The 12,135-nt window shown below is 39.1% G+C and overlaps 1 gene segment (V, D, J or C); it reads left to right on the forward strand.

Annotated features, from left to right (window-relative positions):
• The first annotated feature begins 547 nt into the window (after window positions 1-547).
• The window catches only part of LOC140460067 (Ig heavy chain C region-like), a 35,052-nt gene continuing 23,464 nt past the window's right edge, over window positions 548-12,135 (forward strand). The window contains 1 exon segment of the C gene segment in view: window positions 548-602. Coding sequence covers window positions 548-602 — 55 coding nt within the window.

Raw genomic sequence — 12,135 nt, forward strand, 5'->3', positions numbered from 1 at the left:
TTGAAGAGTGGCTGAGAATTATAAACGTGCCTGGGAATACAATATATAAAGGGAGTGATTTACGTTACACTTGCTGGATCAATCAATCAAAATCCTGTAGAATTTGAAGAATCTTCACTTATGTTTGCACAATGGATTTCTTGTGCTGGTGTGAAACAATGTGTAGCTGGGATTGCACAGTGACACAAGCCAGAGCATAAACCTCTCGGACAGTTATTCCTTTTTCTGCTTCTGATGAACATGATTCCATAATCAACTTTCTGTCATGAATGCTGCTTCATAGAGTTAACATCAATTCCAATTCGTTCCATTCTGGAATTTTATACAAGTTTCACGTTGATTATCGATCAGTTTGATAACGTTTCCAATGTCACCCAAGCTGGCATTGCAGATAGTCGGTATATGAATGGATTTAAATTGTTAACAAATGAAGATTTGTTCATGCTGTGAATATATATGGAAAATAGTGGAGAAGATTTGTTTTGGCATATTGATTATAGGACTTCTGCTTCACTGACACTTTTTGCATGGCGTTGAATGGGAGCTGATGGACTGTGATGATTACTATGAAGGAGGCGGCACCATTCTGACTGTGAAACCTGGTAAGTGACCCTCTTGCTACTTATCGCTATGATTTTGCAGTTTAATTATTTTTTTAAAACGTTTTCTCGTTAAAACAGGCTCAACTGCACAACGTGAGATTCAGAACGTTTACTAATCGACATATTTTGCGTGCTATAATTTGTGTCTTCCATTTCAAATTCATTTGCAGATTTTGTTTGAGCAAATTTATGCTAATATACAAATATAGACGTAAATTTGGCTGAGAACAAGCCAATACAGTATCTAAATGTTTAACTTGCTTGGCATAGAGTACATAAGATTTTATTTGCGCAGATGATGGCTTTAGCTGTTTACGCAGGAAACTGCCCACGATGTGAGGCTGTACTAAGGCATGCCAGTATGTCAATGGTATTCAAAACTTCTAATCTGAACAACTAATGCAAGTCTAGTTTGAGGAAAACTTTCTGCAAACATTAATGTTTTGGATTGTGTCCAAAATCAATGTTTCAAAAGACAAGCCTCATTATTTAACATAATGTCGATTACATTAACATTATCACAAAATCAGCAAATGGACCGTCCAATTTTGAAACTGGAACAATTGCAGCTCACCAAATGTGGGCTTGGTAAAGGTTGATTGGAGCTTAAGTTCTTCTGCTCCAGTTCCACAAAATGGTGAATAATTGTGCACTGATTTTACCAGAGCCCTATTTCAGACAACGAGCGGAGAGTAATTTCACAGTAATTTAGCACGAATCCAGATTATCTGAAACATGCTCTCCCAGATGCATGTCCATCTGTGGATTGAAGTTTGTTGTGTTTCAGAGGGAGTCAAATATTTGAGAACTTTGAACCCACTATAGCTTTAGTGTAAAATGTTTACTTGACATTAAAGTGGAAATCATGTAGCCCATCTGTACGATATTAATTCCTAGAGTGGAATATTCTTTGCCTTACTGATAATATTCATTGCTATCCGATTCAATTCTTTTAACCACATCAAGCAACCTGGCTAAATAGTCTTTGCCTTGCCCTCATGGATCCTCAGGACATCATACCTAACGAAATAGGATCAATAAGTCGATGTGTGCACTACAGCATTGCTTTTGCGATGCAGTCACCTTGCTGTCGTATTCTTGGACAGGTATTTACGATTGCAGGTGATAATAGGGGAACCCCAAATCAGTAGTTCATAATTGACAACAACTAACAAAAAAAGGTCAGAAATCAGGCTTCACCTGACAAAGGAGCGAAGATCAGAAAGTTTGTGATTTAAAAAGAAGACCTGTTTGACTATAATCTGATGTGGTGTGACTTTTGACCTTGTCCACCCAGTTCAACACAGGCACCCTCACATTAAAAGAAAAATGCAGCTTTGCCGTGGTGTCAATCCCACAACAGGAAGCATTCACTGCACTTAACAACTTCTGCAATTTGGGCATTGTTAGACTAATGTGCGAACAAAGAAAATGATTTTGGTGCATCTAGAAGGTGCGTAGAATAGTTTGCCCAGGCAGAAGGTACTGTCATTTTAACTGATAAGAATTAATACTTTCCACTGTGATATTGTTCGTGTCGTGGTAAGTTTCCAGAAAATAGCTCTGTCTCTTTTAATGAAGTGGAATTGGGTGTGTTTACGCCATGCAAATTTAATTATTTTACCTGATACTTTTCGCGCCAATGAAAAGTTTTTTTTAAATGCCATGTCACGTTTCCCTGCAATCATAAAAAAACTTCACATATTTTATTGTTTTGTTTTCTATTATACAAGTCTGTGTAAATTTATTTTGACTCATACATTAATAACACTATGTTTGCCAGTACAGTGATCACTTGTTCTACTTCGGAAACTTCTTCTCGGCCAAAACTACCAGACTCTGTTATTTTGCCTGCAAAACGCTAAAGTATGTGTTAAAGCAAAATTGCGAAAAAGTTTTACCCAAAATCAAATCTGAACGGGACGATCTGAGAAATTAACTGTTCTCCACCTTCCCGTAAGGGAAATTATGCAGTGAATTTTGGGGACAACAGATCAGCTGGGAACACTACCAAATTATATTAACCTGAAGAATAACCATCAGTATGAAACACGGAAATTCAGAAAATCGGCGTCACAGAAGACCAGACCTTTTGAAATTACTCCAACATAATTAAGATAAAATGACTACAGTGTGTAAGCAGGGGATCCGGCCCAAAAAGTTGACACTGACCCTTTTACGAGTAACCCACCCAACACTCAACATTTACACCTGACCCACACACCCCTGAACTATATGGGCAATTTACTGCAGCTAATTGACCTAACCTGTAGATCGTCAGACCGTGGCAGTAAAGATGAGCACCCAGAGCAAACCAGACGGGACGAATTTACAAACGCCACACAGACAGTCGCCAAAGACTGGAACTAAATCTTTATCCTGGGTATGGCGAGGCAACAATGCTAACTACTGAGCCATGATGACGTCCGACCGTCTGTCCGTCCATCCATGATGAATCAGTAAACTCAATCTTGTATCCGGTTTCTCTGAAGCTGTTTAATCCATTTCCCCTAATTCTATTTTTGAATTGGTCTCAAAAACCATTAATGGTTTGACCTCAACAGTTTTCTCTGACAGCGAATCTCTTCAGTTCACCCGTCTCTTGGTGAACAAATTTCTCATGATCTTATTAGAATTTTGTGACTATCTATGAGCGTCCCCTCATGCTTTTTCTCTCCAGTGTATATGGTCCGAATGAATTTAATCTCTATGAATAGATCAGTCCTGTTGACCCAAGAATTAGTTTGGTACTCAGTCTGGTCAGATGAACTCTGTGCATAAAGGAAAATAATGCACGCATATGGTTATGAAAAAAAGTTTCGGAGTTTCAAGAATTTCATCATCAATACAGAAAAGTCAATTGAAGATAGGACACGTTCTAGTAGGACAGAGAAAGGCTCAGTGAGACAATTATTTGGCTTGGGAAACTTGTTCCCACCTGAAATCCTCCAAAAACAATTATTTTCCTTCCTGCTTGAAGAACACTAAGACTGTTTTAATTTTGTATGCATGCTATTTTACCTCGAGGATTGGATTACACCAGTTGGCTCAATTGTTGGTTTGTAGAGCAATGTGGTACCAGCAGCATGGGTTCAATTCCCATTTTTGCTTTGAGGTTATCGTGAAGGACTCTCCTTCTCAGCCACCTCCATCCCCTGAGATGTGATGGCCCTCAGGTTAAATCACCAACAGTCATTTCCCTCTCATGAGAGAGCAGCCCCTGTGGTCTGGTAAGAGTATGCTGTCTCAGCCAATAACTTTATTTCTTTCAGTTAGTAGTGTTTTTTGGGCATTCCATGGAATGCTGAGATGATGAAAACCGATGTTCAAATGTATTTAACCTAAATAGACGATAGAAATTTTCTGTTTTACTTTGACATGTTTCCTCAAACTGTAAACTTTAAAAAAAATTGGATACTTCTATGCCAGTTGCTTTGTCTTGATAAAAATATGTTTAATATTCCAAGTTTCCCAGCAGTATGAAGTTAATATCAACATTAATGGCTATCTTATAGCTAAGTAGTGTCACTGGTTCGAACTTGTTATTTCATTGCTATGTCTGTCATTTTTATAGTTCTGCCAAACTGCACTGCACCAGTTTGTCTGGGAAGTATCCATTATTTCGTGGAAATTCCTTTCCTTTCCATTAATTCTGGGAATTCTGCTTTTATTATGAAACTTGCATGACTAAAGCATATTTGTTTAATAGATTTTTTTAAAAAAAGGGATATGTGCTTCGCCAACTGAGGCAGCTTTCTTTTCATTTCAACAAAGTCAGGGTACAATGCACTTTACCCTATAAAATATGGTGTAAACCTGACTATGTTCTTCATTATGATTTCGCAATGTTATTGTAGTTATTGGCAAGTTGTACCAAACACATCGTTCAGTCCGACATGCAGTTTTATATAAAAAAAGTTACAACCTCCTGCTGCTCCACATGGTTCATTAATTCTGCCTTTCCTTGAATGTCTTTCATATTACTGGGAAATTGTACCCTAACTTCATATGATTTACATTATTTTTTAATCGACCTAATCATGGCATATCCACGTACATATGCAGCATTCAATATCAATTCCGTCAGGAGGGCTGTAAAGCCATTCCGACAAAGGCAATTTTTCATTCCATGGAATTGTCAGGTAATCCTTTCCTGAACGGCCTCTGTGTTCACATCTCATGTGACTGAGATGACGAATCAGACGCACCACGGAGTCCAGGAGGAATCTTTTATGTACCTGGTTTATCTGGAAAAAAGCTTCTGCACATTCCCGTCCAGTTTCCAATTTGATAAATGATATCATTGTTTTAGTTTCCTTAATTATTTGCTGGCCAGATGTGCTAACGTCAAGTGATCCATCCTTTTGGACACCATCAACTTTCTGCAACTCAGAGCTGCACAAAATGTCATCATTTTGATTGTTCTTTTCTATTCCTCTTGCTAGATATTCACCCCTTTCACCAAATTACTACATTGCACGTCATTTTCCGTGTTCTTATTCACACGTGTCAAGATATTCTTATAGTTTAATTAGACCCTCTGATGACTTAATGCCTCTTTTTATTTTTGAGAGTTCGTTATGTTGGGCAAATGGAGCATGTCCCACTTAATCCAACACATAAATTACGAACAGTTGCAATTCCTCCAACAGTCCCTCTGGCACATCAATTGCCAACCTTAGGATTACTCCTGCACACCTACTGTCACTTTCAGCTTATTCTCCTGTCCATTTCAGAATTGTACAGTCCTCTGTCTTTCAATATCCACTATCAACTTTGATTTGGAATTTTATTGAATATTAACGGAAAATCAACACACACTGCAACCGACGATTCCCCTTTTATCCAGTAGATTTCTTAAACATGATTTCCCGTTCATAAAGCCGTGATTGTTTTGAACTTGTCCAGTTGCACCTTATTTTAAACAGCTTCTAATATTGCAAACTGACTTGTGCCATTTCTTGCTCGCTGTCTCAAAATGTTTTGATAAACTTGTTAAATGTGATGCGTTGCAATCTAAAGGGCCTTCCCAGCATTGGAGATAATCTGCAACAGTCAAGACAAAAGGTCAGTTATTTGAATGACATTTTCACTTTGGACGCAGGGATAATGTCACGAGGGGACAGGCAGCTCTCGGACCGCAGCTGCAACTATTAAGGCAGGACCGTTTCTCTGTTGCATGTCATTTCCCTGCTTTTGCCCTTCCTTTGCTTTGCCGATTAATTGCAGTTTCTAGAATGCTGCTTGTGTTCTCTGTCATGAAAACTGTTGGAAAATAAGTGTTCTATTTATTTCTTCTCTGCTGCGTTTGACAGCATGATTTGTCGAACATTCATTTCTTGCATGACTAACTTTCACTTTGTAAATTATTTTATTTTCGAAATAGTTACAGGACCTCGTCCTCTCTCTTTTTTTTAACTCACTGGTTAGCTTCCTATCATATTCTGATTATTCAATCTTTTTTTCTTAATTTTCAGACATTTCGTTTCCGAACATTTTAATATTCTGTCTAATTTTCTCACTAACCATCAGTTTATCCACAATCACATACGTTTTCCTTAATGTAGATATTATCTTAAACCACAAAAAGCAGTTCTGAACCTTGCAATATCCCTTACTCTTTGGAATGTACCTATTTAAGTGACCTGAAATGTCTCCTTACATGTTTGCCACTTTATCATGATCGAAATCTCCTCCATCTGATTTTCCATTTCACTTCAGCCAGCTCTGATTTCGTGCGCACAGAAATGATTTTTATTTCAAAAAAGAACAGTTGCCTATCTCTCAAATTGATTGCATTATGCAATGGAGTTAATGTTGCTGATCCCGAAGGGCGCCTTTGCAATGAGATAATGAGTTAATCCGATCTCATTCCACTATTGCAGGATGTTCAATATAGGTTGAAAACTTGCGATTCGAATGAATGATTGCAAGATCTATTTTTATGAGCTGCACACGTGGGCTGTCTTTGCACATCTAACTTTCACAGTTCTTTTCGAGATAATAGCTCGCATACTGATTTTCGTGATTTTCTGGCAAGCTGTTGCAATGTCTTCCTTTATGCTCTCCCTATTGTATTGTTACACATGGTGACCCAAACAATACTCCCACAAATGACTTCTTGAAATGGTAATTTCTCAGCTTTACTCAAACCCATTCCACGGGCTGCTTTTCTGAAATGGGGTCACCCCTCTCCCTTTCATAAAACTAGAACAGCAAACTCTGAAGAAATTCAGCCTTCCTGGAAGCATTGGTGGAGAGAAAGAGACTGAATATGTCTCCAGTCTGATATGACTCTATGAATGAACTGTAGCACTTGTATAGGTATCCTACCCCACCCCTCCCAGTCTTTTCTACATCATCTGGACGAATCCACTCCATATCATCTTGCGGGAAGGATAATGTTGAAGGCCTAGAGTAGTTTCATCACCTTTTGGCCTCGGTATGTGCTGAATATCAGCATGGACATCACTAATGTCAATTCAAACTAGTGTAACTCTGATACTTGCTGGAAAGTGTCACAAATTGATGCTTTCACATTGCATGACAGAGAAGACATACGCATATGCGTGAGAATATCAGTGTGCAGGTGGGATCAGTTATTATGTAGGGTATGTTGTTCCCAAGACTGATATACATAGTCATTGCCATGGATGTTATTTATAGTATTTGATATCTTAATTTACAGCAAAATGCTGCAGTTTGTTGACAGTGTGCTTGCTGGAGAGCACGGAACAGTGGTCATGTGTAAAAGGTCCAAACAATGTAATCAACTCAATATTTCAATCGCGGGTTGATAGTTGCTGCATTCGTGTATTATTTCAATATAAAATTTCACATGCGATATTTTCTCGTGTTATTGATGACGTGATTGCTGAGTAGTGAGAGACATTGGGGATTGATAAGAAGTCAGCAACAGTCCAGTTCATAAAGCTAAGCGATTGTTTATCTCGGGCTTTGTAATAGCAAAACCATGGCTGTCGTTGAATTTGAACAAATGGAAGGAAAAAGACATTCAAAAGTATTCTCTGACTGTGAGGTAAAACGTTGATGGGTGAACAAGAAGTGCAATTTATGATCTGGGCAGCAGAGTTCAGATCAGATTTGCTTGAAAGATTTTGAAAATGGGATCCCAGAGTTGAGAATTGCTGAATAATCTAGAATACCTTTAAAGAGCGTGGAATTTCTTGTCACAGGTCAGATTAGGTATTTTGGAGAGAGTAGTTGATTTGATGGAACAAGCAGGTGGTCCTGCTGATGGCTGTATTAAGTGGTCTGGTGACTATAACAAGGTCACGAGTAAAAACCAACTTGTGACCAGTGTGGTCAGCTGTTTGCATTGGTGATTACAACTTTTGTGTTGAACATATTTGTTCAGGTTAGCGATGGAAAGGGATAGGTATATAGGCTAGGAGTCATATCGGGGGGAGAAGCAACTTTGATGAGATTAGGCAAGATTTAGGACGCATAGGATGGGGAAGAAAATTGAAGAGGACCAGCACACTTGAAATGTGGAGCTTATTCAAGGAACAGCTACTGTGTGTTCTTGTTAATTATATACATGTCAGGCAGGATGGAAGTTGTCTGGCGAGGCAGCCGTGGTTTAGTAACGAATTTGAGTCTCTTGTCAAGACAAAGAAGAAGGCTTATGTTGGGATGAGACGTGAAGTCTCAGTTAGAATACTTGAGAGTTACAAGTTAGCCAGGAAAGACATAAAGAGGGAGCTGAGAAGAACCAGGAGGGTACATGAGAGGTCATTAGCGGATGGAATCAAGGAAAACCCTGAGGCTATCATTCAGTATATCAGGACTAAAAGAGTGACTCGAGTAAGATTAAGGGCAATCAAAGGTAGTAGTGAGAAGTTGTGCGTGGAGTCAGAGGAAATAGAGGAATGGCTACATGAATCTTTTTCATCAGTATTCACACAGGGAAAATACTATGTTGTTGAGGAGAATACTGAGATACAGGCCACTAGCCTAGATGGGATTGAGGTTGACAAAGAGGAGGTTATTGCAATTCCGGAAAGTTTGAAAATAGATAAGTCCACTGGGCCGGATGGGATTTATCCTCGGGTTCCCTAGGAAGCCGGAGAGGGGATTGAAAAGCCTTTGGCCTTGTCCCTGGTGTCTTAATTATCTACAGGAATAGTGCCAGAAGACTGGAAAATAGCAAATGTTGTTCCCTTGTTCAAGAAGGTGAGTACAGTCAATTCTGGTAATTGTAGAGCAGTGAGCATTACTTCGTTTATGGGTGAAGTGTTGGAAAAGATGATAAGAGATAGAATGTATATTCATCTGGAGAGGATGAAGTTCATTAGGGACAGTAGATACGGTTTTGTGAAGGGTAGGACATGTCTCACAAACCTTACTGTGCTCTTTGTGAAGATGACCAAACAAGTGGATGAGGGTAAAGCGTTTGATGTGGTGTTTTTGGATTTCAGTAAGGTACTTGATAAGTTTCACACGGGAGGCTATTTCAGAAAATGCAGAAGCATGGGATTAATGGTGATCCAGTGGTTTCCATAAGAAATTGACCAGATGAAAACAGATAGAGGTTGGTGGTTATGAGAAATCTTCATGTTGGAGTTCAGTTAATAGTCGTGTATCACGAGGATCTGTTTTGGAGGCAGTGCTGTTTGTCATTTTTATAAATGACCTGGACGAGCGTGCAGAAGGATGGGTTAGTAAGTTTGCGAATGAAACTGAGGTTGGTAGAGTTGTGGATAGTGATTAAGGATGTTGTGGATTACATAGAGACATAGATAAGCTGCCCGAGCTGGGCTGAGAGATGGAAAATGGAATATAATGCGGAAAAGCGTGAGGTGATTCACTTTGGATGGAGTGACAGGAATGCAGAGCACTGTGTTAATAGTAATATTCTTGGTAGTGTGGAAGCACAGAGAGATCTCGGTGTCCATGTCCGTACATCTCTGAAAGTTACCAACCAGGTTGATAGGTTTGTTAAGAAGGCATACGGTGTATTAAATTTTATTAGTGGAGGGATTGAGTTTCGGAGCCATGAAACTATGCTGCAGCTGTGTAAAACTCTGGTGCAGCCGCACTTGGAGTACTGTGCAGAGTTATGGTCACTACATTCTAGGAAGGATGGAAAGGGTTCAGAGGAGATTTATTAGAATGTTGCCTGGTATGGAGGGAAGATCTTACGAGGGAAGGCTGAGGGACTTGAGGCTGTTTTTGTTCGAGAGACGAACGTTGAGAGGTGACTTAATTAAGACATATATGATAATCAGAGGGTGAGATAGGGCGAATAGTGAGAGCCGTTTTCCTCGGATGGTGACCGCTAGCACAAGGGGACATAACTTTACATTGAGGAGTGATAGGTAAAGGACAGATATCAGAGATATTTTCATTATTCAGAGAATAGTAGGGGCATGAAACGGCCTGCGTGCCACAGTAGTAGAATCGCCAATGTTAAGGGCATTTAAATGTAGTTTAGATGGGCTTCAGAACAGTTTCACAGGTCGGTGCAACATCGAGGGATGAAGGGCCTGTATTGCACTGTAATGTTCCATATTCTATGTTGTATAAACTGAAAATGTGGTCTCGTTTCCTGACAGGAATGCTTTAAATTTACGAGGTCCAATCAAACATTGAATGGAAAGAAATCCATTTGTCTATATTGAGAACACCGGGAATTATTTTTGAAATAAAAAAACCGTCTAAATTAAGGGAAATATTAAGCGATGTCTTTTATGATCGTGATAAATGTAAGGTTCAAGAAATTTGGCTCCAGAAGGAGGGAGGTTCACAGAAACAGTGTGTACATTATACAACAGCAAGGCGTGATACATTTTGAAAGTTACTTTTAGGAAAAAAAATGAGGTTATGGGAATTGAGAATAAGATTTCGGCTATAAAATAGGCGTTAACTGTTCATTTCTACTCCCTGATGAAATTCTGACAACTGTGATAGAAATCACAGTTCGACAATGTGGAATTCATCTATGTGTGCTGCCAACCTGTATAACGTGTTGGTGAGAACCGGGGAAACAGTTTGAGGATTCGAGCTGGACCATTTGGGAGAAATTTGAGAAGACATTTGTTCACCTAAAGAGTGGTGAGAGTGTGGATTTCATTACCACAAGAAGTAGTTGACACTAATATATTGAATGTGTACAACAGACGGCGAGACGTAACACTTGGAGGGAACAGGGTAAAATGTTGTGGGGAGAAAGCAGGATTAGGCTATTGATTTGGACGATGAGTAGGATCATGAAGAATGTCAGAGCAGGCTCGAAGGTCTGAATGGCCTTGAGTAAGGAACAATTTTGCTCCCTCAAGTACTTGAACAAGGCCTCCATATTCCTTTTGTCTCTGTTGTTTAAACTGACTTCTGTTGACTTATCAAAACCACAATGATATCAAAATTAAAAGCTTGCTCAAAATTATTTCCTGATTATGACATGAGATCAAATTGCCTCGTTAGCAATAAATGTAAAACAGATTGTTGGTAATAAATCATTAATATTTCAAGACTTGGTTTTTGTTTTAACAGAAAGAAATGCTTTAATAAGTAGATGGGACAAGGTTTAGGGAGTCGTATACAGAACGTCGATTCTCGGAGGGTGAAAGTACATTGATTCGTTTTGGGACAGTTGAAATGAGGAATTCTTCAGAAGCTCGTGCATCAACACAAATGTCTCACACGATTTCAGCTCGAGGAAATTTTAGAGTTAGAGTTGAGTGAAACCATTGAGAGGTTGAGGACAAGGAAGAGAATGCTGAAATCGAGGGATTGCTTGACATGGCAACATTATATCACAAAGCAGAGAGCCGGTCCTACGTGCTTGGCCTGAGATTAAGACATTGGCAGAAGGCGATTAGAAGACCCAAAGTTAGAAAGTGGGAGTTTGGCCAGGGATGCATTTTCTAGATTGTACAAATTTGTCTTAATGTTTGAGCAGTAGATTAGCTCACCGTCAAACCAGACAGTGAAGTTAGATATAAAAATAGGTAGTCTTAACGAGGAAGTTGAGTGGCGACCATTTAGAGGTTTATAAAATCATGAGAACAATGTATTACGTAAATATCAAAGTATATTCCCGAAGGGATAGGAGTCCGAATCTAGAATGGATAGGTTTAATGTGAGACGGAAAAGATTTAAAGGAATCTGTGGTTCAGTTTTTTTTTTGCACAGAGTGTGGTGTGTATATGAAATGACCTTTCAGAGAAAGTGGAAGAAGTGGTACTGTAATAAAATTTAAATGATTTTCGGAAGGTAAATGAAGAGGAAATGTTTGCAGAATATGCACCAAGTATCAGTAAATGAAGAAGGCCCTTGGAATGCTTTCCGTTATTGGTCAGTACTCTGAGTATGAGTTGGTAGGTCATGTGACAGCTGGACAGGATATTGCTTCGGCTGCTTTTAGAATATCGTCTGTAGTGCTGGTCTCCCTGCTTTGGGAAGGACGTTCTGAAACTTGAGAAACTTCAGAAACGATTTACAAGGATGTTTCTAGTGTTGAAGGGTTTGAGATACAGGAGATGCTGAATTGGCTGGGACTATTTCACTT

This window comes from Chiloscyllium punctatum, chromosome 36, assembly GCF_047496795.1.
Source record: "Chiloscyllium punctatum isolate Juve2018m chromosome 36, sChiPun1.3, whole genome shotgun sequence".
Classification (NCBI taxonomy): domain Eukaryota; kingdom Metazoa; phylum Chordata; class Chondrichthyes; order Orectolobiformes; family Hemiscylliidae; genus Chiloscyllium; species Chiloscyllium punctatum.